Raw genomic sequence first — 27,387 nt, forward strand, 5'->3', positions numbered from 1 at the left:
TTCTACTCTCTCTTTATTTGTAAATTCCGAAGATGTGGTATCCTCATACCTCAGTTCCCAGTTAGTCAAATAGTTAACCCAGTCACTAGTCTCTGGTGATAATCCCAGTACTGAGCAGTTGCTTCTGCCAATCAGAACATACCTTTCAGAACTGGGTTTGCATTTTGATGTTGGCAGGAGAGTTGAAATTCTGGTGTAAATTAGGTCTAAGACTTACACATAAGTATGGAATATAGAAACATAATGTGTTTCTGGTTCTTTTATGAGGGCTGTTCTGAAGCTGGGAGAGCTGTGAGCACAGTGACTCAGCAGAGTGTAAACAAGTCTAGTGGATGATGATATTCCATCTTTTGCTCTGTTCAGAGTGACAGCTCCCAACAGCCAGCCAGTCACACTCATACAAAGAGAATTTATGCTACTCTCCTCCATAGAGAGCTGTGCAGAATTAGAGCACAGCCAAACAGTTTAAACCACTATAGCTGCACGGGGCAAATACTGAAATGCTCTATCACGAGAGAGACACTTGACACTTGTCTGCTATCAACCCACACCTTTCAAACTGACCTTCACTTGAGCAGTTTCCATACACACCATGCATTTGGACAGCATGAAGCAAATGTTGCGAAGCAGTTACCCTTCGCTGTTCTTTGTACTGTCTGTTTTTACTGTTTCTGAGCTGCTAGAGGAGGGTGCTACCCATCAGAATGTGTCTGAAATTAAAATGCCACCTATGCTTCTTTGTAACCTATTGGTCCACGTTTTTAATTGAGTCCCTCACGAATGCTGAAAACAATGCGAGGTGATTTTAATGTTGTTTTCCAGTTTTTAAAACAGAGCAGACAAGCTCGAACAAGGGAATAAGCTAATAAAAAAAATACAGATAACAGAGAGAGACTCATCCTTTTTGCTCAACGAGAGAGCAATCTACTGTAGCTGCACTTCCTTCCACAAAAACAATTTCTAAAAGTGAGTGCCTTCAAGAGCTGTTTTTTGAAAGGAATCCCAGTTTCCGCCCCGCCTTGAAAAATACATTTCTGAGTTATAGATGGACCTGTGCCATGCCTGAAGTTAATGGCAATCATATCCGAAAGCTCATTAGTCAAATATACCCAGAACCTGGTGTACATCATCCAGGTGGGGCTGCACACTGGCGGTGGTGGAGGGGAGTCCCCATTACCTGTAAAACGCTTTGAGTGGAGTGTCCAGAAAAGCGCTATATAAGTGTAAGCAATTATTCTTACTACAATTCTGATCAATGGCCTTTAAGAGGTGTGTTGATCTAAAGACCCTGCACTGTCGGAGATGTTGATGGGTGCTCCCCTAGCACAATCCATGCCTGCTCAGATGTGTGAAGCACAGACCCCACCAGGGGATGTGTGAGTGACTCCCCCACCTGCTGGCGTGGGCTTCGCCTAAACAGCAGCCAGTCCTCTCTGGCAGCCTCTGAGCTCCACCTCTAAGCCTGGGTTTGCTTTATAATTTTCTGCCTGTCTGCTCCCCTCGTTCTGAGTTTAGCTGAGGGTGTGCGGACTAATTACTTTCTTACGGTGACAGGCTGGTTAGGCATAAGCTTGACTTTCACTCTGAGCGTCCCGATAGGATGGTGGCTTGTGTTAAGGCAGAGCTCTTTCACACACTGGTGTCTTCCTTTAACCTGCCTGTGGCCTCAGTCTGACGGGCTCTGTCATTTTGACCTATAACAAAGAAATGTCAGTAATCGTAATTGAAGTTGGATGTGCAGGTTGTCAGGCCCTGTGATTTTGATCGCCGCAGCACCTCCAAACATCCGGAAAATGCCGACGATGAAAGGGCTGCTGTGTTATCTTTGCCACGAGAGCTTCGTGTTTTACCTTTGCCGAGGTACTCTGCCCTGCTGTGCCGCTGTTTTGAGACTGTCTCTCCTGTTTTGTGAACAGATTAGTTTGGATTGTCTGCAGGAATTCCCCAGGCCGGTTTTGTACCCTTACGCTCTGATTGTTATAATGCACGTTGGGTGTTTTGTGCAGTAGTCATGTGCAGCCCTCTCACGAAAACAATGTGATTTGTGCAGGCAGGCTGAGCCCATCTTCCTTGCATAAAAATGTAGATTCGATTGAGTCTGTATTGTAACTAGTACATTTAATCGGTACCAGTTTGTCAGGAGTCTTTGAGGAATAAGTTATCAGCTGAATGTGGTGCCTGTGCTGCGTTTCTAATGCCTTAAAAACAGCTGTTGATGTGTAATCCGTCACAATCCAGCCACTGCAGGCATTGCCTTCTCCCACGTTACAGTGAAGTAAAAGGCCACTGACCTCTGGTGGCGTTTCGAGGAACTTCAGTTTTGTTTTTCACTTTCATGTGGTAAAGATTGTTTTAAATAGCAAGAATACATTTAAGTTGTGTGCTTTGGTTATGACCCTTTCGCCATTTCAATATTCTTACCTTAAAATGACGTACAGGTCGCCAATCTGTGTGGGTTGAAAGATGATGTAAAGACCTTTAAAATGCACATAACATATAAAACAACTAACAGGCAATTCCTCTCTTCCAGGATTCTAAAGCTGAGTGCAGCAGCTGCATAGATAAGGAAGACAGCACTGTGAGTAGAGGCCAGATTTTACACTTGTGTGTGCTCATTGTCTTTCATGTATTCAGTTTGTTGCGGAGGATTAAAGCCAGGAGTCTGTGAATAGCTGATAGCCTGGCAGGTGTGCAGTGTGAAGCGGAGGATGTTTTTGGCAAGAATAAGAAATTCTGTGGAAAGGGAGCTTTCACCTTATTCACAGTGACTGGAGTTTACATCTCTCTGTAACAGGGACAGGGGCTGCTGTGACCAGCTTTATATACTGACTTCTGTTTTGCCGTCTTTGAAAATGCAACATCATAAAATGAAGGTTATTTAATTTAGTATATTTTTTTAGGTTTTTAACAATCTTATGTCCCTTTGAGTTTTTGTTGGTCTGTTTAATTCTTCGTAAAGCCTGCGGATGCTTTGGTGTTTCGCGCTCCATCGTGCTTCCTGGTCTCAGTGAATGCATTTCGCGTCTGATGACTCCTCGGTCCCCTTGCATCGCCATCGGTATTGATCACAAAGTAGTACATAACATCGACACTAGATGACGCTGTTAGATGCTTTGTATTTTTCCCATGACTGTGGCAAGTCTGATCTTCTGCGTCAGTGACATGTAAAAGATAAAAACTTGACAGACAAATATAGGATCTCTGATCCGAAGCCTGTAAAATATATTAGTATGTATGTAAAATAGCTAGTATGTTATTGCTTTGCAATTTGTTAATGCATTGTCCCATTTTCCTTTTTTTAACAGGATTATTTTAATCTTCCTGCAGCAAGTGAAAAATGACCATTTTTTTAGAACAGTAATGTAACAAATATATCAAGGACTGTAAGCACCTGGCATAAGGCATGAAAACTTGGTTTTAATTGTGTTTATATTTATATGGTTTACCAGACCTCAGAAATAAGGTTTAGACAAGCATTCTAACTTTTATTCCTAGGAAAGGAGAACCGTCACTGACCAGCACAAATGGTACTATAGATGGAGTAAATATTGAAAGACACTGACTGTATATTACATTATAGTACATTATATTATTACAAGGGAGACTCTGAAAGATACAGATTTCATTCCTCGATCAAGGATCAGAAGATTTGCAGAAGTATTCTTTTGCTTTGTGCTCCAAAACCAAGATTGAACCATAAGTGTTAGGAGAAGAAGAGAGATAATTTACAATATTGATCAAAAGACGTTTGCTTTGTTTCACAAATCAATTAAAGATGGGAAAAACATCATTTGAAAGTGAGGTCTATTTCAATTTTTTTCTCCCTCCGTGTCTGATGCTGTGATATTTCCAGTGTCATCTATATTGTTACATGTATTGAAAGATGACAAAAAATAAGCTTTTGTCAGGAAAGTTCTGAATTTGGGAATAGCTACAAGTCCATTCAAAGCTTGAAAAGCCTTCTTGAGCTGTCACACTGTGTAGGCTGATGCACAGTAGAGGGCTCAAGAGAGTCCATCTTCTAGTTAAAAGGATAATCGTGCCAATCATATTACTGTATACTTGTCCTCCCTGTCAAGTCTTTTACTTTGACATATAATTACGCAGTTTTACTTTTTACAGTGACAATCCTGCTTGAGATGACTGATCTAGTGTTTGAAGCAAGCCAAACTAGTAATCAGTCTTTTTGCGAAAAAGGCTTGGAGTGACTGCATTTGACACACAACTGAAAACAGTGAGCTGGACCTCCGTTTGAAGTGTCTGTTTAGAGAGGCCTGCAAATAATTCAAAACACAAATATTTATAAATACTTAAAGGTGAACGATTTTCTGCTTCCACAACACATGCAATACTGTAATAAAATGCCTTAAGCTGCACAGTTTAAAGTTCAGATGTGCATGCATGTAACCTTTATTGACACACATCAAACTACCTGGGTCTTTCAGTTCTTATTTTTTATTTTAAATGATTGAGGGTCTGCAAGAGATGAGTGGCTATCCCAGTGTCGAACCGAAGAGCTACAGGCTCAGGTGTCACCTAGACTGACAGCAGGCATATTTATCTGAGAAGCCTCAATCAGGTTTTTAGCTTAAAAGCAAAGGTCATACTTTTGGAAGGAAAATTTTATGGTATGATATTTATTTGATTTTATTTCTCCTTTTCGGCATCAGAAGCAAAAAAGAGAGCGAGATGGGATATTTCACTGTCCCTGTCATACAGTCGCCTTTCCCACTTAAATTGAGAGCCTGCCTACAAAGACTGCCTTCTCCACTGCTGAACATATCATGTTTGTGTGTTCAACACCCATAATGCAAAGGCCACCTGTCAATAAAGGTCACACATTCCCCCGTTCTTTGGACTGAGGTCACAGTATAATTATGCAGTAAAACAGTGAAAATGTCAGGACAGTGACAGACCAATTACAGCTTTCAGTGAGGATTCTGCTTTCTGTTTTGTGCCTGCTACAAACTTTGGAAAATGAAAAGAGAAATATATTTCAGAATATCAGTCGTACTGTGTTGCTTTAAGCATTAAATGAATGCCTTGATTCACTTTAAGAAATAAACTGAAAGGGTTTGTAAACCTTCACTTCACTTAATTAATCTCTGCATACATCTGGGTTTATATCTGTGCCAATTAGAGAAGATGTGTTATAAAGAAGCAATGAATGTTATTGTGTGGCTTGTACAATTAGTAGCTTAAGAACTTAGAGGACTGTACTATGGAAGAACATCTACTTGAGCAGTTTGATGAAAAAGAATAATTTGAATCCTTGGATTTTTTGAGTGATTTATAAATAGTTCAAAATCTGAGCTTTGATAGGCAATTGGAACTCCTAGTGTTTGTGACTAATATCTTTGGGGGCTCAGAGCATTCTTCTGAGGGAGCTATGCGCAGTGAGGACACTGGAAAAGCACAATGCTCTGTATTTCATATCCCGCAGATCAATACAATTTACAGACAGAATGTTCTAGATCTCATACAGCCTTGGAGAACATTGGGAGGGTTAACCTGACTGATACACTGATGTCTCTGAAAAAAAGGGCCCACATTGGACAGGTGACAGACGTTTACTTCACTATGGCAGAATCTAAAACATTTTCTCTCTTTGCCACAGATATTTCAGTATTTGGTGAAGGTGGACTACCTATAGATCTGCCAGTTAAGGAGAGGATAATGTTTTAACTCCTAGCTTAGGTTTCGCACAAACAATTTTTATTTCTGATTCTTCTTTATTATGTCCTCTACAACAGAGGCTAGAGTGCTTGTGTACTCATTCTCTCAGTAAATAATTCCTCCATAGGGATCTTTTACATTTTTACAGTTGACTTTTTAACAAATGGAATATTTTTAAGGTTTGCGCTTCAGAACTAAGAGGAACAGTAAACATACTTACCACCTGAAGCTCCTGTTTTCATGCATTTTCATAGGATAATTCCCCATTAATTTTAAACGCAAGATAAGAAGTTAATTTTCATGCAAGCAAATTCCCTGCACTGTCCCTCCCCTTATTTTCTGTATCTCTGTTACTTCACCTGACTGATTGTCTTACTGTCTTCACTTCTCATCACCCTTGATGTTTTTGGGCTTGGTCAGTGCACACAAAGGCTATTTAGCGTGATTTGATTCAGCTCGTTATTATCCATGAAGACATGGTCATCACGGTTGAAACAAAATGTGACTTCAATAAAACAGTTGCATTTTTTTCTGTTTTGCACACATTGACACGTTAAATCTACTGATTAAAACTCTATGATTTAAATGCGATGCGTTTCTTTAAGCTCTTACACAGTAGTTTTTCGGTAGTGTTTTGTTTTGTGTCTTCCACGCCAGAGCCAAGACATCTCTGCTCTGTACTGTAAATAAATTAAACCCTTCTGATTAACAAACATCTTGCTGTTTGCTAGCTATCCCAGAGTATTACTTGTCTGATTCTCTGCCACCCTTTAAGATCTGCCAGCGTTTTGTATGCGAGCTCTCTAATATCCTGCCCATATGGCGTGCATTTCGTCTGTCGTTTTTCACAGGGCACTAAATGAAAAGCACAATAAAGTTCTTTCCCTCATCATAATTGTGAAAAAATGAGAGCCATATGATACTGGGCACTTAGGGGAAAGTTTTGTCCACACAAATTGGTCTCATGGGGAGCACAGAGCTGCTTGATTAGCATCAACACCATGAGAGATAGTGCAAGCTGCAGAACTGTCAAGTGTCCAAAAGCCAATTAAAGTAAGAGGCAATCCGGCTGGCAGCAGGGGTATAAAAGCTGTGTACACTGAGATGTTTCACATGACTGCTGGTCTCTCCTGTCCCCCTGAAAGGAAACAAAGCGACAGGGAATATGGTGACTTTTTTCATTATGTCTCGGACACAAATTATTAGAAATATAATACCACAACTAATGGGATTTTTTTCCTTAATCCTCCAGCGTATGTGGGGGTATTTGGACGTGTGACTAGCGTATGCCTGAACACAGGGGATCGGGGCTGGTTCTCTTCTGGGCTGCGCCCTGTCACAGCCGCACAACCCCATCTGGTGGGTTAATACGGCATCTGTGAGGGTACACAGCAGAGGGACAGGTCAAGGCGGATTTTGTGTTAGAAAGTAGTAGCAAACACCACATCACACAATGTTTCAGTGGTGGGGGCTTCTGTACACTTTCTTTCTACTTTTCAGCGTGAAATTAACCTTCATTTTTCCAGATGCGCATTCTCACTCTGTCCTCTCTACATGAAGTACACCTGTATTAGACCTTGCTTATAATCAGTGGAATATTCACATTCATTAATACAGGAGCAGCATTGGGGACCTCTTGCTATTTTGCCACAGTAGCCTTTATTGCAGGGGAGGTAGAGTATCGATGCCTGGAATAGTTCTTCTTTTATTTCTGACCACCTTACTTTTTCTTCCCGATCTCTCTTTTAAAAGTGCCTGCAGCAGCCCGGGCTAATGAAATTCCTAAGGAGGCATGTACATTTGTACTTGTATTAAGATTGTGTGCATGCTGGGTGTTTGCTGCTTTTCAACAATGTAGCTCCTACAGGCCCTGATTGAACTGAAGCTCTGGTTTCCTTCTTGTCTGAAGCCACTGTTAGATGTGAGTGCTTAAGGCAGGGGGTGTGGGGGTTCAGGCCAGCAGTATACAGGATTTCTTTTCCCCGCAGAATCCCCCACTGTATTTCCTCCTCTGTGTTATTATCCAAGAAGAAATGAACATCAGCTACATAAATAACATACTGAGAAACAGAAGATACCGGATCACAGAAGTCAAGGGAAAGCTCAATGTAAAAGGAAAGCAAATGCTAGCGCAGTATCTTAACTTTATCGAAACACTGGATTCTATATTTAAAACACTCTGTAACTTGGGTAAAAGTCTACAAGCTTCTGACTGCATGAGCAGAAAATCTGAATCCCTTTTCGCCATTTTTAAATGTTACAAATGCATATTTTTCCATGTTTAATTTATAGGTTTTAAGATTGGGGTCTGCCCTCTGCTGGTAAAAGCAATTATAATTACTTATCAAGGTTTATCCCGTTGCAAATAATTGAAAAATGAACAAATTATATTACTGTCTCACCTGTAAATCTTAGCTATAGGCATAAGTACTTTTATATAAAAACAGAAGAGGTCTCTATTCAGACTCCTCCTCCTATAGTGGAGATAAAGAAAATTAGATTTGTTGAAATTAGATCAGATGTTGGATAAACATATCTAGGCTATTTATTGACTTTTTGAAGGTCCTTTTAGGTCCCATTCTAACTCATCATTTCATGTTGAAATGTGACCTCAAAGACATTCACAACGATGGGGAATTAATGCTAGAAATCCAGGATATATCTATATGGATTTTTATTGACTGTAAGCAAAAATACAGTACTTTGCTTGGATTGAGTCGAGAGAAGTTGACAGCATCTGGCAGAGCAGAGGGTGAATTCCAGGAGCTCTTGTAATTTCATGTCTCATAGCAAGAAGACTGTTTCATCTGTATTTTGAATAAAAGTTTCTTAGGTGCCATTCTGGAGTTTCATTCATGTTTGGTACTAAGGGCAAAATAAAAAAAAAAGAGTTCTTTAGAATGAGCAAGGTTGTTCTAATGTGTCAATCATCGATGAATGTAAAACACCCTGCTGTATGACAGACACGGTGTTGTGCAATTCTCAATCACTATTAAAATGTTATTGTTCTGTAGTTTAAGAGTATAGCACAATGCCTTGTTTTACTGTGTGTTGAAGTCAGCTTCTTTCTAACAAACCTGGTCAGTAAATATCTTCTCATGATCCTTGTGCACACTTGTGCTCTTTACAAATTCTGTAGACTGCTGTAGAGCTACCGTACCTTGTGTTTAATAACAAACAGCTGTCCACCCGAATTGGTCTTTACTTCCTAGGGAAATAAGAGTAACACTAGCTTGGAGTTACATGCATGTTGCCATTTACTGTAAGTTGAACATACAGTACTCTTGTTTCAGATGATAATGCTTGAGGTGATATTAATTGCTTTTGTAACAGTGTTTTCATTATCTAGTGCTTCCCAGGACTCTCCTGGGTTTTATTTCTGTGGAGGGTTTTCAGTAAGGAGTTTTTTTTATTTAAAAAACAAACCAAATAATTAATGCTGCACAAAAGTACAATCCCTACTTGCCTGTTTAATACTGGGACTAGTCTTTTTACTACCTACAGTGCTAATGTTAGGGAAAGGGGACTTTTAAATAAGCTTGCCTTGCTGCCTTAAAGTGATTATGACCATTTGTTCTATATGACAGGTTATCATATATTACAGTATGCAATATCAGTGCTAATGATGTTGATTACTGACATACAGTATGTATTTGTGATTGTAATACAGTACGTTCGATTTTCAACCTCACTCCCTAATTAATCAACCTCTGGAGGTTGTTCAGTGTTTCCAATACCTACTGTAGGAACAGTAATCGATGAGCATTTAAACTTTACCGCGAATACCAATTTGCATTTTTAAGAAGACGAGTCAGAGTATTTTTCAGTCAGAAAGCTGAACTTTTTGGGGGCAAAACATTTTAGAGTGAGTTTATATGTGAGTTTTATTTCGAATGTTATTAGAAAACATCCTTACTTTTGCTATCACAGTGTGGTATGGTAGTCTAAGAATTAAGAGCAAAGGGAATTTGGCTACAATTGTTAATACTGCTAGTAAAACAATTGGTGGACCACAGAACCAATTTAAAGAGCTGTAATATATTACAGTTCAAAGGAAAGCTCAGCTTATCATTAAAGGCCCCTTCCAACCTCTATAGTCCCATTTCCAACTGGCAGGAAAAAAAGTACAAAAAATCCTTTGTTCCCTGTGCAATTGTTATATTAAATGCAGCTGAGTGCCTGTTTCCTGTTGAAGCTATCGGTTTAGTGTAATGCTAGTGTGTGTACTGTACAGTATCTGTACAGTAAATGTATTGTTGCATTGCTATTTTTTGTGTGTGTTTTTTTATGGTGATGCCAAAGACAAACTCTCACCCTTTTGGATGGACAGGAAAGTTATTTTAAAGATGTAGAAAGTTGAGAGAGTTGAGATATTTTGTTATACCATTTCTACTTTAACATACTGTATTTGCATCATGATCAGGGAGTGACACTTTAAGAGAAGACTTGTAGTCACTAAAGTTTAGGGTGTGCTGTAAGACACCTTTCAGTAATAACAATAGCTTCTTCTCCTGACTAAGATAAAGTTTTACACCTTCACTACAGAATTCCTTTGTATGTTCTTTCATCTTTGATATCTGTGAAAAAAATCTGTTTGCATTACCAGGGCATGTACATTAATTGCATAAGTACACTTCGGAAAATGACATAAGATTTAATGAGATTGTTAAAAAATAAAACAGACTGAGGGGGAGTGAACAAGCAGAGAACTGAAGCAAGGCTGAATCTCAGACAGACAGACCCTCATGTCTCAATTTCCTTCTGGGACATGGTGTGGGTTTCACATAGCCCCTGGGGGAGCAGGACCACGATAGTCCTGCAGGCCTGTATACCTTCAGACCTATTTAAATACAGTTAATGTCTAGAAGACATGAAAAAGGTTAGAAATTGAATTAAATACAGTGCTCCAAAGTGACCAGGCTGTTCATTAAAGCCAAAAGGCACAAATGTCATTTTGGTGAGGCTTTCCGATTAGACGACGAGTTTTAGCTTCATAAAACTTAGTTCTTTTTGCAAGCCATACAAACTTTTAAATAACTCTAAACGTGCTTAGTGAATTAAGCACATTAATAAGGGTTTATTATGCAGCTAAATTGAGTGGAAACAACCCCATTATGGTGACAGATGAAGTATCTGTGTGAGTGAAAGATTGCTAAGGAGCAACATGTTTGGCTGAACATTGTAATAGGATCACTTTGCATTGATGCTTAATTGGTTTCCAGGCTATGAAATTGCACACCCAAGTGTGGGCATGAGAGAATATTTCTCTCTCTCGCTACGGAGAAGTTTTCTCAGTACACCCGCATTACATAGCGTTAGATGAATATATGAATATAATAATAATTGCTTACACTTTTATAGCGCTTTTCTGGACACTCCACTCAAAGCGCTTTACAGGTAATGGGAACTCCCCTCCACCACCACCTATGTGCAGCATCCACCTGGATGATGCGACGGCAGCCATAGTGTGCCAGAACGTTCACCACAAATCAGCTATCAGTGGGGAGGAGAGCAGAGTAATGAAGCCAATTTATAGAGGGGGATTATTAGGAGGCCATGATTGGTAAGGGCCGATGGCAAATGTGGCCAGGACGCCGGGGTTGCACCCCTAGTCTTTTCGAGAAACACCCTGGGATTTTTAATGACCACAGAGAGTCAGGACCTCAGTTTTACGTCTCATCCGAAGGACGGCGCCTGTTTACAGTATAGTGTCCCCATCACTATACTGGGGCATTAGGACCCACATGGACCCCAGGGTGAGCGCCCCCTGCTGGCCCCACTAACACCCCTTCCAGCAGCAACCTTAGTTTTTCCCAGGAGGTCTCCCATCCAGGTACTGAGCAGGCTCATACCTGCTGAGCTTCAGTGGGGTGCCAGTTGTAAGTTGCAGGGTGATATGGCTGCTGGCTTTAGTTCAGCTGACTTTATTTTTTGAGAAGATGTTACATTTACATCTATATTAAGGAAAGGAGGAAAAATATAAATGTCTGCTTAGAACTGATGCTTTTGGTCTGATGATAGATGTTTTATTAGTAAAGGATTTGAAAGCTTTTTTAAAAAGAACAAAAGCAGAAGTCAGAAATCAGCTCCCTGCCTAATATAGTGAAAGAAAAAAAAAGTTACTGCCTAGTTGTAGACAAGGAATGCAGTGTGTTCATTAAAAAATAAAACGCAATGAAGCCTATTGCCTTTTTATGCTAAGGTATGATATATAACTACCAAAGAAAAAAGTTCAGAAAAATAAGATGGGGGACAAGGATTAACAAATAAAGTGGGAAAGTTCTTCACAATGTGTGGATTAATGTGGATGGAGCAGGATAAGTGCTATTGACAGAGATGAGAGAGGCCCATTTGAAGTGCAGACACAGAGGAGAAGAAAAGGAGAATAGTTAAACTGCTTGTGTTTATCTAAGAGGTTTCACTGGAAAAAAAAAAAAAACTCAGCCCGGTCGATGTTGGCAGCATGTCAGTATGAGATGAGATGGCTTTGATTTCCAGCCTGCACTATGTGAACTGCGCTGGTCAGGGCCCGTGTCACTGTTAAATGTAGCATACTTGCAGTAAAGCTGGTCCAGGGTGCAGTGAGCAGACAAGCTACGCCCAGTAGGGGGCGCAGTGAGCAGAGAAGCTGAGCTGGGGTGCAGTGCAGGGTGACTGGAGTGTCCTCTTTTATCTTGACTTTACACAAATCTTTGAGTGATCCCCTCATTTGATTAATAGGGCTTTTATATTGTACTATAGATTGACACTGATCTCCCTGCAGGAGGACATGTTTATCTTTAGGAATTCCCTCATGTTTATTATGTATGCATGGCCTTTAATTTGCTATGCCATAGTCCAAGTATATTAAAAAAAAACATAGACAGCTTTCCATTAATACTAACTATAATGCATTTTATCTCTAAGGGGAAAAAAAGATTTTTGCAATTAATCCCCATTAATAAAACTGTAATGTGCCCATTCCAGACAATAATAAATAATATGCATATGTATGTATCATAATCTTAATTATTTATAGCATCTGAGTAGTACTCTTGACTGTCATTGTTCAATTGAACACATTTTCTTTTGACTTTCATGTTTGCATGAAGAAACAAAGGTCAGGCTTTTCTATTAGGAGCAAATTAACTCAACTCAACAGTGTTTTCATGATTTATATTATGTGATATGTGGAATGAATAAGTACTATGGATGTTTTTTTTTCTTATACTGTATAATATGCCCTTATGGGATTGCATTGTGGAATTGTGTTGAGTAAAGCACAATAAAATATAGAATATTCCCAGAGGTCTTTTGACAAGCTACAGCAATGTGCCGTCACTGTGCCCGCAGAAAGAAACTATACAGTACCTTGTTTAATCAAATCTGGTCATTGTCTTTCAGCTCCCTCAGCCATCAGATGGCACTAGAGGATAGTACATAAACAAGACAAAACCATCCGCAATAAAATTAGTTAAGAAATACGCTAATCTGACTAACTGGCAGACCATTTCCTTTCAGCAGGTAATGTAATATTTATACACTATCATAACACAAAGATGAATCTTGTGAAATGAGATTCACAATAAAATGTCACTTAGTGATATTTAAGGTGATCTGGAAAAACAACTACAGTGCTTTATTTCAGTGGGATCACAAATGTAGTTTTAAATGGTGATTGTGAATGTGTAACCCAGACACTTATGGGTCTAAAGTAGTTAAAATAATGGAGAAAAAAAAAAGAAAGAAAAAAAGACTATGTTTCAAACTTTAGAAGCGCTCTTTGATCCAGCATGTTTCTCCTGTGGGTATATTTATCTGTGAGATGGCACCACCAGAGTTCGCTCTCATGTGAAGACTGTTAATTATTAATTGTAGCTCTCCTCTACAATAAATTGCTGGGAACTCATCCTGAAGCCACTCAGAATCCAGAATGCGGTTTTTCAATTGTGAGAAAGATAAAGTCTACACATTCCAGGATTTCCTGCTTGGAGTACGGTTTCCTCCCCATCTTCAAATTGATATGGAGTCTCTGTTATTGCAAGTCTGCCAGTTGGTTACAATATTGAAGCATATTTCAATGAAGGTCATATCTCTGAAGTTACTGCTTGGGTGATATTCAATAAAATGTGTAAGGGACTAAAACTAATGATGATAGTATCAAAGCAAATAAAGAATGTGGACAAGACTTCTAAAAGCATTTGCACAGTGATATACACTATCTGTGCAGCAGCCGTATGTTTCCTGTTGTATTTTTGTCTGTGCCGTTAGCTGCTATTTTACACTGGAATGGCTGAATTTAAACCCACAGGAGCATGAACGAACTGGCAACCTATATTCATCTCCTGCTTGGGAGGGTTTGAATGCATTTTGCATGATCTTAAAGATTTGTATGATTAAAAACTACAGAGATCTAAAAAAATGCCAAAGCACAGATGTTAAGCATACAGTATGTGAGAAAGGTTAAGGAAAGAACAGTGCTGTTTGAAGGAATTCTGATATTACTTCAAATAATCATAGGAGGCCCAGGTATAAAGAGTTAATAATTCCATATCTGTCTCTTTTTTTGTTTATTAATTTCTCTGGGGGGTCTGGGACAGTCTGGATGGTTTGTATGTTCTTGAAACCAGCAACCATGTCACCTTGCAACTCACAACGCACAGCTTATTGAAGCTCAGCAGGCCTGAGCCTGGTCAGTACCTGGATGGAAGACCTCCTGGGAAAAACGAAGGTTGCTGCTGGAAGAGGGCCAGTAGGGGGCGCTCACCCTAAAGTCTGTGTGGGTCCTAATGCCCCAGTATAGCGACGGGGACACTGTACTGTAAAAAGGCGCTGTCCTTCGGATGAGACATAAAGCCAAGGTTCTGACTCTCAGTGGGCCTTAAAAACCCTGGGGTGTTTCTCGAAAAGAGTAGGGGTATTTTCTCGGTGTCCTGGCCAAATTTCCCATTGGCCTTTACCAATCCTGGCCTCCTAATAATCCCCATCTATGATCTGGCTTCATCATTCTGCTCTCCTCCCCACTGAGAGCTGATGTGTGGTGAGCGTTCTGGCGCACTATGGCTGCTGTCCCCATTACCTGTAAAGCTGTTTGAGTGGAGCTCTTTTAAGAGCTACATAAGTGTAAGTAATTATTAATTATTATAAACCAAATGTTTCTTCAACAGCTCTTTTATAAAAAATCCTGTTCATAAGACTTACCCTTATTTTTTTCTTTTTCATTTTCCATCCTTGTGGAGGATAAATGTGCTGATTGATGACAAAATACAGTACGTGCACTTGGCCTAAGCAAAGCAGCACCAGCAAGCACAGAAATGTCCAGAAAGAAGTTGCTCTTTCTGCATTTGACTTCAGTGGTTCATGGCTGGTTCTGAAACAGAAATCAAACACTAGGCCATTTAAAAGATCTTAGGCCGAAAACCATAAACCTTGAATGAAAAAAAAAACCCTTAATGCTTCTTTTTCCTTTTTTGTTTTCCTTGGGGTAATAAAAAATGAAAAATTGCTTGTAAAATGTCAAAAACATCATAAAGAATAGATCTGAGGGGTTGATTAATGAAAACCTTTGCCCAGTGGCATAGCAGGGTTGATGTGGCTGCCGGCATAGTGCAACTCCGAGTGGTAATATCTCATGAACGGCGTAGCATATTCCATCACAGGGACCTCTGCTAATTTTCCTGCAGCCAGCACGCTCTTCAGCTCTGATACATATACACAGGGAAAAACAGAAGCAGTAAAGCGCCCATAACACCTTTCTTATTCCCTTTAATGTTGTCTGCAGGCTAAAAGAACACAAAGATTAATGGCGGAATCTATCTTGCTCAGGCAGCAGAGGAGAGGGGTCCCTGTGAGTCGGCCGTTAATGGAAGAAGTTCAGAATCATTTAAATGACCACCAGGATAGGAACCAATTAACCTGGACTCCTTAGCACAGGGTAGCAGTGCACTTATTTCAGCAGGACACTCCAAATCCAAATCGAATCAAGATAGCCTGCACTTTTCCTTTAGGATCTGCAGAGATTATGTTCACCTTTTGCACTTTCACACGTGCCTTGTGGTCTTTGGTTCATGTTTACTTTGGCCTGTTTTGAATATAGAGTTATCTTGTAGTTGTGCTTTAAGGAGTCTATGCAGTGGCTCTTCTCAAAACCCTTTGCACGGAAGCATTTCTTTACCATGTGTTTTGTTTCTCTGTTATTACTTTATAGTATGTGTGAGGTACTGTATAGCTGTCATACATTAATATAGTATAATTGATGTTTAATATTTAATGATATTTTTAAAAAGCCGCATCTATTCTTTATTTTTCTTTTCTTGAATTTTTAATATTCAGAATTATTTTCCTTTTGTTCTGTAGATGTAGGTGTACAATACTGATCAAGATCAGCACTTTGCCTGTTTTCCGACAATCCTTTAACTCATTTCTTTTTGTTTTGCGTGTGAAGTGTGTGAAGACGCCTCAGTCATGTGTCATTTCAAAATGACAACTGGAGAGACTTGTTTCCTCAGTGATTTTCAAAAAGGGGAAAATAATTGCAGGTGAGAAAGATCTACAGTAATGCAAACTGAGTATCAAGGTTTGCAAAAAAAACAGCAGGGTCTCAGGATGTTAAAACTTGAACTTAAAAATGCTCCTACATGACAAATGTGTAAAACACTGTGTTTGCTCCTAAGGGAAGGACACAATAGTTTGTTTTACTTAGGTGATGCTATTAACATTAAAGTGTGTATGAAGGACTTTTCATGTTCACCTGTACAGTCCTTTCAATTCGGGTGACTGATATTAGGAATGGTTTGCTAGCTAGGAGACATAAGATACTGTAGAACTGATTTCGGTACACAAAAACCACCCCAGTGCAAACCAGTTTAAGCAATTTATCATGTACTTCTGGACATAATAAGGTAAACCTCAACTAAACTTGACATCTTTTATAAATGAAACCTGCACGTACAAATAGGAAGCAAACCTAGAATATCTAGAAATAAATAGCATTAAGTAGGTCTTCTGGCTGTTACATTGACTTCAAACACCAAACTTCCATAAATTCTGAGTAGACTTTACTTCTAAGCATTTCAGTAAGAAAAAGGTCTACCTGTGGATCCAAATTAAAGCTTCTGTCCTTTAATTTACTGACAAAGTAATGCAGCGCTGTTTCATACCAGTAAAGTTACATTACTATATTCAAATTTATTCAGCTTTCTTGAAGTTGAAAGAAGTCTAGGTATTAAACTGCAGTTATTCACACTGAATTATTTTGCCTTGAAAGAGTCCTCCAAAGCAAGCTGTTATTCATTTAATAATAATTCAGTTTTATAACATTGTTGTTCTAAGTGGCAAATGCCTTAAAACAAGGAACTGCTTTTCTGCTCGGATGTTACTGAGTTTAACGCTGTTGCATGTTAGACAGATTATAAATTGACCGGGGAAAATGTGATCATCATTTCAAGTCAGTTTTCAGTAATATTCTTATTTCTTTACAATTAGCTAAGCTTGGTTTTCAATAAGTTTGCTATTCCCTTATGGGCAGCTACATTCCTTTGCAAAGTGGCTGTTACTAAAAACAGAAACTTCTTCTGTATAGCGCAGCATCCTGGCATTGCCGTGCTGTGTTGGAGATGAAGATAAGAACAAGAGAGAAATAAAAAATAATACAACTTTTTTCATGTTGATGAACCTACCAGAAAGCCCAACAGATGTAAGAGTTACATTAGCATACGCTTAATATACAGGGGGTATTGTGTACAGCCTGCAATGCTATTGTTCGCTTTATGATCAAGTATTGAAGCATGAGACTAACATTGCGCTGGTGGCAAATTTGGGGGTGGAAAAGGATGCTAATAAGTCCTTGTGTTTGTCAGTTTGTGGGAATATTCTGTTATCGTAGTCCAGGTGGGGAGCTGCGTCAGCATGCCTAGGCTGCAAAGGAACAAGTAATAGGTTTATTCCATGCTGAAAAGAGAAGAAAGGAAACGCACCATTTCGGCTGTGGAGCCTTCTTCGAGTGTCACACGAAAGGAAACATTGTTTCCTTTCTTCTCTTTTCGGCATGGATTAAACCTGCTATTTGTTCATATTCTGTGATCTTCTTACTTTAAAAGATATTGAGTTCTGTTCCACTGTCTTCCTGACCAGGGAACTGTAGAGGCAGCTGTTTCCGTGTCTTTCTTTTGTTTAAGAAAAGATTTATCCCTCCTCTTCTGTGAGACTCTCACAATGTTAGAAGCTGAAGCTCCGAGCTGCAGCAGACGTGAAATCCTTGTGTTGACCCGTTCGTTTTCCATTAATGTTTCTGAAGGTGGAACTGCACTAGCCGGAAGATGAGAGCCTGAACAGTAGGGGGTGTTGATTTCCTGTTGAATGGAACTGTGGCTTTCTGCTTGCCACTTGCCCTGTTCCTCATTTGTTTTGCTTCTGTCCCCCAATTCAAACAGGACTTGGGTGGGTCTGAGTGAGATTGATGGTGAGACAGCTGCAGACAATCAAGCATAGGTAGAAGATGCCATCTGTCACTGCCCAGATGAGATGGGGGAAGCGAGTCACTAACGTGAAACACAGGCAATATAAACAGGATGTCCGATTCTTAAAATTGAAATTGAGCAGCGCCTTGGAAAACTGTATTGCAGAGCATCAAGTGGTGCAACTAAAATCAATACATCCTCTCTTAGAATCAGTCTAACATTAGGCCACCACGGTCAGCCTAGAAGAAATGTTTGTTTTGATGATCGCTCGAAAACAAACATTGTTTTTTCTTTCCAATTGGGAAAGTCATCTTTTTGAATACCCAGCTGCTTCCCTGTGAGGTTTGCGAAGTGACGCCCATGACTTGCAGGCTGTATCAATGGATCTGCAACTGATTGATGCGCTCCGGTCAGTGGCTAACTCTGCCAACTCTGCAAGGATTACAGATCTAGGGCTGAAACTTGGAAAACATCTTGTTAACCACTGTAAGGAGGAGCCAGGATTGACCTAAAGCATGACAGTACTGAGCTCTTCATCACAGTGGATCATTCTTCTAGAAAGAATATTGATCCTTATAAATTTTAGATTGCAGAGTACCAACAAACAGTAAAAAAAAAAAAAAAAAAAAAACAGCTTGTACTTCCAGTTTAGCAGCACACGTGACTGTCCTTAGGGATCTTCCCAGAGCATTGTGTCATTATAGTGGACACGTTTTAATGGTATGGTCTTAGACATTATAAGGACTGCTTGATCTACAAAATTTTCTAATATTATTTACCATTTTTAAAAAGGGAAACTTCTTAACTTATCTTTGCAAATTGTTAAATCATAAGGCAGAAAAAAGTCTTTATTAGTAAAATAACAGATGACAATGCTAGGGAGTTGGGATTTTATTTTGTTGGGGGAGCTTTCTTGTCTGTGATGTAAGTTTGTGTGCTTTGCGGCGATCTTTCTTTTACTTTCTTTTGCTGGGGTGGCTAGCTAAGACGTTTGTGCATTGTAATATAATAGAATGTAGTAGAATATTGTGATTCAATGTACACGGTCAGCAAAATTCCCTGTGATAATATTAAAAGATAGGTAAGAATTCTAATAAATAATAATTAATAGATGCATTAGATAAAAAGGGCGGTTTTTGCTTATGGATCAATTAGTTTGTAACAAAAAATAAATAAGTATACAAGAATCATTGATAGTTGACAAGCCCAACAGCAAGGCTTCTGATGAAGGGTTGTGTAGTGTTATGACTTAAGTGATACAGTATATTTGCTTGGACACTGTAGATGGATGGAGCGGGTATGAAGGGTGGGAATTAGACTCTTTACCAGATAGATAAGGTTTCAGTAAACTTGATTGCACCATATAAATGTGTTGAGACCTGATGGCTCAGCTGATTGTGCCTGGACCTTTTTAACAGCTCTCATACCACTCTCCTGTGGCCTGGATTTCCGTATAGGGTGTCTCTTAAAAACTTGTTGTTAGCTTATTTGATTAACCATGAGATCAGGCCGAACGTATTTCTCTCTGCTGTGTGGGGGTTCTCATGCCCTGCCCTTGTCCATGAGGGTTTTCTCCAAGTACTTTGGTTTCCTTCCACTAACTCTCTCTACATTCTTATATGTACTATGTATATGCCCTGTTATGGACTCTCCAGGGTGCAGTCCTACCCTGACTCAATTCTTCTTCTGGGAATAATTAGCTTTCTGGTAATGGAAAAAGTATCAAGGGGAGTCACTAGTGACTCAACCAGTAATGATGCTTGGAGTGCATGTTGAGTGCTGTCACCCAAACTCGAGTGCTTGGTCACCTCCCAGGTTTGGACTGGCATTGGGTCTGCTGATTACCTGTGAGCTGGTTATGTCATCAGTGAGAGACTAACTCTTTTGTAAGGCACTGAGTGCTTGCAGCATGTTGGACAGTGAGTGACACGTGATCATACTGTGGTTGTAATGGTGCACTGGGAGAATAATATTGGGCTAAGCTGTAATGGTTTGAAAGTGGTCGTTTTATTGTATTTCTTCAAAGACCTAAAAAGGCTTCTCTTAAAATGGAAAAGCTGTTGCACTGTAACACACTAAATAAAAAATAAAAGTATTTTTCTGTACAAAAAAGTACGAGACTTTTAATTTCTTTTAAGTTACCCTAGAAATTACACTATTGTCCAAAACTAGAAAAGCAAGCATACTGTATCTCAACTGTCATGCAAGTGAAATGAATTATGGTTAGCTTTCTAATCTCAGATCTCTTATTAAACTCCAGGCTGGTATCTGTTCAGAGAGATCGAGTCTCTTTATGGCGTTTAATCCTCTGCTGGGCATCAGTCATCAATGAGACGTGGAAGAATTGTTTATTTGATTTTTGTAGATCTCGTGGATCGTTGAGATTGAGCACGGTGGCGTCAGTCTTTTGTGCTCATCGAGATGATTGTCTGATTTATTGCAATTTCAATATCATTTCCCCATTTCTGGTTGTGGCTCTAATTGTATTATAATTAGCTGAGGTGAGACAGGGCATCGTTCCCTGTTTCTCCTTCCGAATGAAATCAATGTGACTAGCAGTAAGAGTTGCTGTGTAGGATGCCAAAGCAGTATCCCTGATTGTCTGTTAGAGTTTTTATTTACAGCCTTACTTTGGACAGCTGAAATGGAATCCTGTCTAGGTGTATCACATGGATTTGTTGTTCGGCTTTAAATGTTTGGCCATATTGTTTAGTTTCAGAACAACATGCAAGTAGTGTCTATATGTTTCATATTTGTATTCCATTACTTGGAGTGCCACTGGTAGTTGATACCGTCACAAAGGTTGAGAGTCTTCAGTTCAATTATCTGTATGGGGTGTTAATTAGGTGTTCTGTTTTCCTCCCTCCAACTCTAGGTATACAGGTGAGGTTTGATGGGCAGCTTCTAGTACAGAATGGCTCTGATTCTTCTCTCTCTTATTGCCATTTCTACAATCAGAGAGATTTCATCACCAAATATACTGTACAGAGCCAGTGTAGAAGCAGCTGTGATCCAATATGAGTGCAAGATTCTACTATACAGGACTTCAAACAGCACAAAACAGGCAATGGGTTTTTATCTTACGTTTGTGTGCAGTTAACCTACAGTATGTCTTTCCTTTTCCGGTTTCTTACCCATGGAATAAACTGACCAGTTTTGTATGCACAATTGCAACATACTGTATGAATTTGTGATTCAATTCTGTTTTAATTTATGTAGCCATGTATTTTAATCTCATTTTAATCCAACTCTCTGTTCTAACGCATTCTATTTTGTGGATTTTTATCAAGGGATTTAAATGTTTATCTCTTTTCCCTGAGGAAAAAAAAACAGTATTTAATTGCTAGCAAATATTTCTGTTCTCATGTTTTCATGTTCTTTTCTTCATCTGGTAAAACAACTTATGCAGTGAGCCTGAATATTTTGTACTGGGTTTCATGGTATACTGGAAAGCAAGGGAAAAGTAAAACACAAGTTTTCTTTTTCGGGAGGGGTGGGATGCTGGCTGTTGAGACAGAAGTGCTCTGAATACCACAGCAGGATTCTGCCCTTGGTGCCACCACCGGCCACCTCATTCACAGCATCATTTGCTTTGAACTTGAGTGGGGAAACTCGGCAAAGGCAAATGCTTGCAAAGCAAAAAAAAAAAAGACAAGACTTCAAAATTACTGAAGTTGTATGGTTCACAGTATTTTTATGCATTATGTTTACTGTATTTTCTAAAGCAGACTTGTGACATTTGCATTACTGCATACTGAGAAATATTCTGTTGCTCTGTTTGAACCTCCTACAACCTATAATAAACAAATTCCTAATACAGGATAAAAACATAGCCTCAGTTGTGAATGCCAGGGTTAGATGTGTTTGGGCAATTAAGATGAAATAGTGTGGTTCGTACTGCACAGTGGAATTTCTGAAGCTGTTGGCAGCACGTTTTATAAGTAGTTATTGACAAACAGGAAAAAAAAGAATGCTTTATTCTGTTCTGCAAAAATCACTACCTGGAAAAATGAGTTTGGACATGATGTGTCTGGTATCCTGAACACTCCTGCCTCGGTAGTTGGCATCCCTGGGCCCAGAGGGAACCCTACATAGCTGTGGCCTCCTGACTTCCCCTCAGTGGAGGAAGATTCCTGATTGACAGCTGCATTGACATACGAGTTATAGCCCTCCCACATCCTGCTGACATCTTCATTCTGAAGTAGAGACCTGTGCGGAAAAAATCTGGGCCAGGTAGCACATCCAGACCTGGTTGGACCACTTCAATGTATGGATTGACAGATTGATCAGTTGTTGGAATGACAGATCGATGAAGTGACTCGTGGATGCCTGCATTCTTGCAAAAAGCTGCTGCTACTTTTGAAGTATTATCGCTTGGCAGCGATGCTTGGAGAATCTGAATTAATCTGAAGTAACACTCCATACTTTCACAATGCCCTCTTTTGCAACCTTGTGGACATCTAACAAGTTTTGTGAAGTTAAGAGTGGATTAGCTTTAGCTTTCAATGAGTCAGAAGATATATTTAATATGGATTTACTGTGGGCTCCTAACCCCATAATGGCAGATGGTTCTTGTTCTTTCACTATGTTGCTTAACTGGGTGTTCATGTCAACATTGGAACCATTATCTGTCTGTCTGTCTGTCTATCTTTACCAATCTTTATCTCATGTTCCAAGGAGAATTACTTTCTATATACGATTGTTACTGCCACAATTTCATGGGGAGCATGTGTTTTATTTTGTTTTGGAAAATGAGACTGGAGTATTTAAACCTGCCCATGTGAGAAGCAGCTGGACTGGGTCTTTTATCGTACTGGCACATTAGCTCTTGAAGCTCCCTCTTGCTGTAAGGATATAATCATTTGTGTGACCCACTTGGCTGCACATCCCCACTCCATCTGAGTTTTGAGCAACGAGGGCAAGAAATTTTAATTATTTATAGGACTGGGAGATTGCTTTATTTTGTTCTTGCTCCCAAGCTTACTGCTCCTGCTGCAACTCAGAACAAACATAAGGCTAATGGGCTATTTTAATTGTTATGCTCCCCTTGCGTCTTCTCTCTAATTGTGGGCTATCCCTTAGTGTCCAGAGATTCACTCCTTTCAATTTCAGTTACATTACGCAGTAAGAAATCAACCTGGCTATTGCATTGACTTTAACATTAAATGATTGACACGGGCTCTTCCAGTGTCAATAAGTGATTTGCCTGAAACACTAGGTCAGGCTGTTGCCTTACATTGGTAATCATGGGGGTGTTTCTCCTTTGCAGTGCTGTTTTATAACAAGCAAGTTCTATTTGCCAAATAGAACTGCAGACTGTGCAGTTGTTCCTTGCAGAAATCCTTTGCTTGTATTCTTTATTGTGATTGTGTACAATGTATATTAGACAATGTATACGTTGCCTGTTTATACAATATGACAATGTATATTTATTAACATATTTTTTAAGTTATATGCAATCAGCCAATTAAGGTTTAACCATACCATGCTTAATATTAATTAAGCTTATCCCATGGCACCACAACTCCAAAAGACAAAGGTCTGATGCAATATTTCAATAAGCAATAATAGAAAAGGTGCTGTAATAACCCTGAATTTTCAGGACTGTCATACTGCAGCTAGTCAGTTATTTGATACTTTATGAACTGTCAGGTATATGGGTGGACAGACAGCCTTGCTGTTTCCTTCGTCTAAGAGAGCTCCACATGCCACCTTCATTGACATCACAAAATGTTTTGGATCTTGTTACCCTTTATTTAGGAGGGGTGGCTGGCTTCAAAAAGGAAAAAGAAAAGAGGGGAAAAAAGCAGCTTGCTTTGACTTTTTTTTATTTTCCTTAAGGCAAGGTTTGTCAGTGGGGGGTCTTAATTCTACACCACCCACACAGCAGAGAAATCGATGACGGGGAGAGCAGACCCCCTGCCAGGAAGCCAGCTTTCCAGCGGTGCTTTCTGAACTGGGCTGTTTCAGGACCACACTAGCTCCTGCTCCTCGGCGTTTCTCCCTCACCGCACAGAGCAATCTAATCAGTGTAACTGCTAAATTCTCGGCAGCAATAAAGCTGATCAAATGCAGAAGCAGTGGTTATACAGTGGGAGTGAAATTAAGTCTCTCTGTTTGCACACGGGTTTTAGCCATTTCAAGTTTCACCAGCTGCAAGCTGCAGACTCTTATTACTGTACAGTATAGTTCAACAGCTATTGCTGGCTCCCTTGAATTCTGGTAAATTGACATTTTTTCATAAAACATAAGGTTACAAATATTACATAAAATAAGTTTATTTATATTTGCTGCTGCTACGTGAGAACAATCGACAGTAAGAATCTACAGCTCATCAACATATACTGTAAATGGCCCGAAAGCTGTGTAGTTGGCACCCTTTTGTTTGCTTCCTGTCTGCAGCTTTTGGAATACTCGTGCTAATATAATCTACTTTAGTTTCTGGATTGACAGCAGTAGCTTTTATCGTAGTTGCCACCAGACATAAGATAAGATCACTTTGTTAACCATATACAATTTCTTGCATTAGGAATTTGTCAGCTCGAGAGCACTACGATGTCTGTCTCATTTATTTATACTCAACACATGGATCATCCAAGTGTGTATGATGTGAGTAAAACATTTCAACAGTGAACTTTTTTTTGCAAAAAAGGCAGAATATGAAGGAAACAGCTCTGGCTTCTCTACGCATCGAAGTGATCCTTTAACATAAGGTCTTTACCGTTACCTGATCACTTTATAAGCCCTATACAATTTCTTGCATTTGTTTTTTTGCATACCACAGCTTGCTTTCCATGAGAGACACAGACAGAGAGAAGCTTGGGGTCACAGCGCAGGGTCAGCCATTGTAGAGCGCCCCTAGAGCAGTTGGGGTTAAGGGCCTTGCTCAGGGGCCCAACAGAGTAGGATTCCTCTGCCGTCTGCGGGATTTGAACCGGCAACCAGACATTGTGGGTACTACTCCTCATACAGGAAGTGTATTCAGCATGCACAACAATAAGCTGTGCAGTGTTGTGCAGGGGTCTGATCTTCTGTGCATTAAAAATAGGAGGGAGCAGCTATTAAGACATTCAGTTCACAAAACAAAACCTGGAAATATGTTTGTAGAAAGACACAAGGGAAAGAATATCTTCAGATCAAACAGACACAGCAGTGCTCCAAAGAGTTCCATCTGCCATTCTTGTTTTTTAATAATTTCTTTGTAAAATGTCAATCGGTGATTGAAGGGCTAGATGCCAGAGCCTCTTCCTCAACTCCAACCTTACCCACTCAACATCTCTCCCATTCCTGTAGGGGGCAGTAGATAACTACACAAAATGGTTACCCTAAAATAAAAGAAAGATAATGAGCTTTTCTTTGCACAGAGGTCTTGGTCATTTGGGGATACTGCACTATTTTCTGGGCTGTATTGTATGTTTGGAATCATCAGTAATGCTGAAACAGTGAAATCTCTTCTTCGGTAACCTTTCTTGAGAGACCAAATAATCCAGCACAGTTCCACAAGTGTCAGGTTGTTGCAATTATTGGGAGCAAAAGGGTTTTTTATGTGTTGTTGTATGTGGCAGGTTTCTGTGGGAAAAAAAGCCAATTAACCAGAGAGGTTTTTCGAAAATTTTGTGATGCTCCAAAACTTTTCTGACATTTAGAATACATTTATTTCGCCCTTTGCGGCTTTCATTTCTTTATTGAACATAACCACAGCTTTTGCTTTCATTCTTAACTGAAATTTCAGCTCTGGTATAGAATATTTGGGACACCTGAAGGAAAGTCGATCCCGTGCTTAAGAGTACAGGTCTGCAGTTTTATGTGTAAATCTCTTCTGCATAGGCTCTTCAAGGGACCAGTGTCTGTGGTGGATCTCTGTGCCAATCAGCCTTTAGGAAATTCAGGGCATCTTAAAAGCCCTGTTTGGTTGTTAGAAAGTGACGTCATACGTGTTGAACCACTTGCAAGTTTTTAAAGATGTTAAGACCGTTATATTATTATATTTTATGCTTATAGATTTAATTATATAGTTTAAGCTACATAATATAAACTTTTCCTAAATATTTAAGGAACAAATTATTTTTTAGGACTACATTTATTCTCAGTTTAACAATACAAAAGCACATTTTTTAAGTTTCTCTTTGGTACAAAGAATATTTAGATGTTAAAGAATTTTAAAACTTCTTGCTTTGATAAAATATAGATTTTTTTAGGCAGTTTACTTCATAGGTATCTCACATGAGTCTGTAATAATTTAATGGCAGTTAAAAGTACAGTTCAACCACATTTCCTTTATTCTTGTTCTCGACTCGGGGTCTGTTTGAAAATTTTGCATTGAGTCTCTCTTGAGGTCATTTCTGGTGAACAGTGTTTGGAGTAATTGGAACCAATCACCTATTTTATACATCATTCACTGTGGTGGACAGAGAAAGCCATGATAAAGCAGTGCTATACAGTGTGATGGAAACTTATTAGCTGATAAGTCTTATGAAAAAAAGTCTTGGTTGGCTCTTAGGTAGTCGAGTGACCTATGAAACTATTTCAGTGTTGAGTAAAACATAAAACATTCCAGCAAATAAAAAAATGTCATTTTTATTTTAGTTTTTTAACATTATGATTATTGGAGTACAATAGTGTGTTAGAATTCAGTGGACTGTTGTATAGAATAGGTTTAAAGATGAACAGATTAAAGTATCTGTCACTTTTATCCATATCAAACTGAAAGATCTTACTAAATTCATTATTAGACTCTAAGGAATATTTTGAGTTCTTTAAATTAAAATAGCCACATTTATGTAGTTAAATTTTAAGGTGAGTTTTCTCTCACTGATGAATGTTCTTAGTCCCAGCACTGCTTTTGAGCTACTAGAGATTACATTAAAAAGAAAAAAAAACATTGGTATTATTCTAGTATTGTTCTTAAAGGTTAAATGCACATCTCCATTGGATATCCCAGACGTCCATGATCACTAGAAGACTGTAGCTACCCTTTTTTTTGCATAATTACAGAAAGTCTCCAAAACACAAGAGCTCGTGCCTCATTCAACACTTTATCTTTTCAGACAATTACATTCTGTAAGATGTGATGATGATAGTTTAAAGTCAAATCACTTGTGAAAAAGTTAGAGGGGAAAAAATACTGTAAAAACAGTCTCCAAATGCTCATTCTAGCTCCTGCTGCTCTGAGATGGCACAATATCGGTAAGTACAGTATAGCAGCGTCTGGCACGGACTCTTTTGTTTTTAAAAAATACCGTTGATCGTGCCTTTCTACGAGTCTCCAGAGGGT

General features: G+C 39.2%; 1 protein-coding gene across 27 annotated transcripts in view; it reads left to right on the top strand.

The window, feature by feature from the left end:
- rbfox1 (RNA binding fox-1 homolog 1) overlaps positions 1-27,387 on the top strand; it is a 644,752-nt gene that overhangs the window by 317,442 nt on the left and 299,923 nt on the right. For 24 of the 27 annotated variants that reach the window (XR_015928571.1, XR_015928572.1, XM_088613235.1 and 21 more), the window contains one exon: positions 2,531-2,578. The exons of the other annotated variants lie outside the window; for them this stretch is intronic. Coding sequence is in view for 22 of the 24 variants with exons in the window: in XM_088613235.1 (XP_088469361.1) it covers positions 2,531-2,578 (48 nt within the window). In the remaining 2 variants the exon portion in view is untranslated. The remainder of the gene's footprint in view (positions 1-2,530; positions 2,579-27,387) is intronic. 27 annotated transcript variants of the gene reach the window in all.

Source organism: Lepisosteus platostomus, chromosome 19, assembly GCF_059453375.1.
Source record: "Lepisosteus platostomus isolate fLepPlt1 chromosome 19, fLepPlt1.hap1, whole genome shotgun sequence".
Taxonomy (NCBI): domain Eukaryota; kingdom Metazoa; phylum Chordata; class Actinopteri; order Semionotiformes; family Lepisosteidae; genus Lepisosteus; species Lepisosteus platostomus.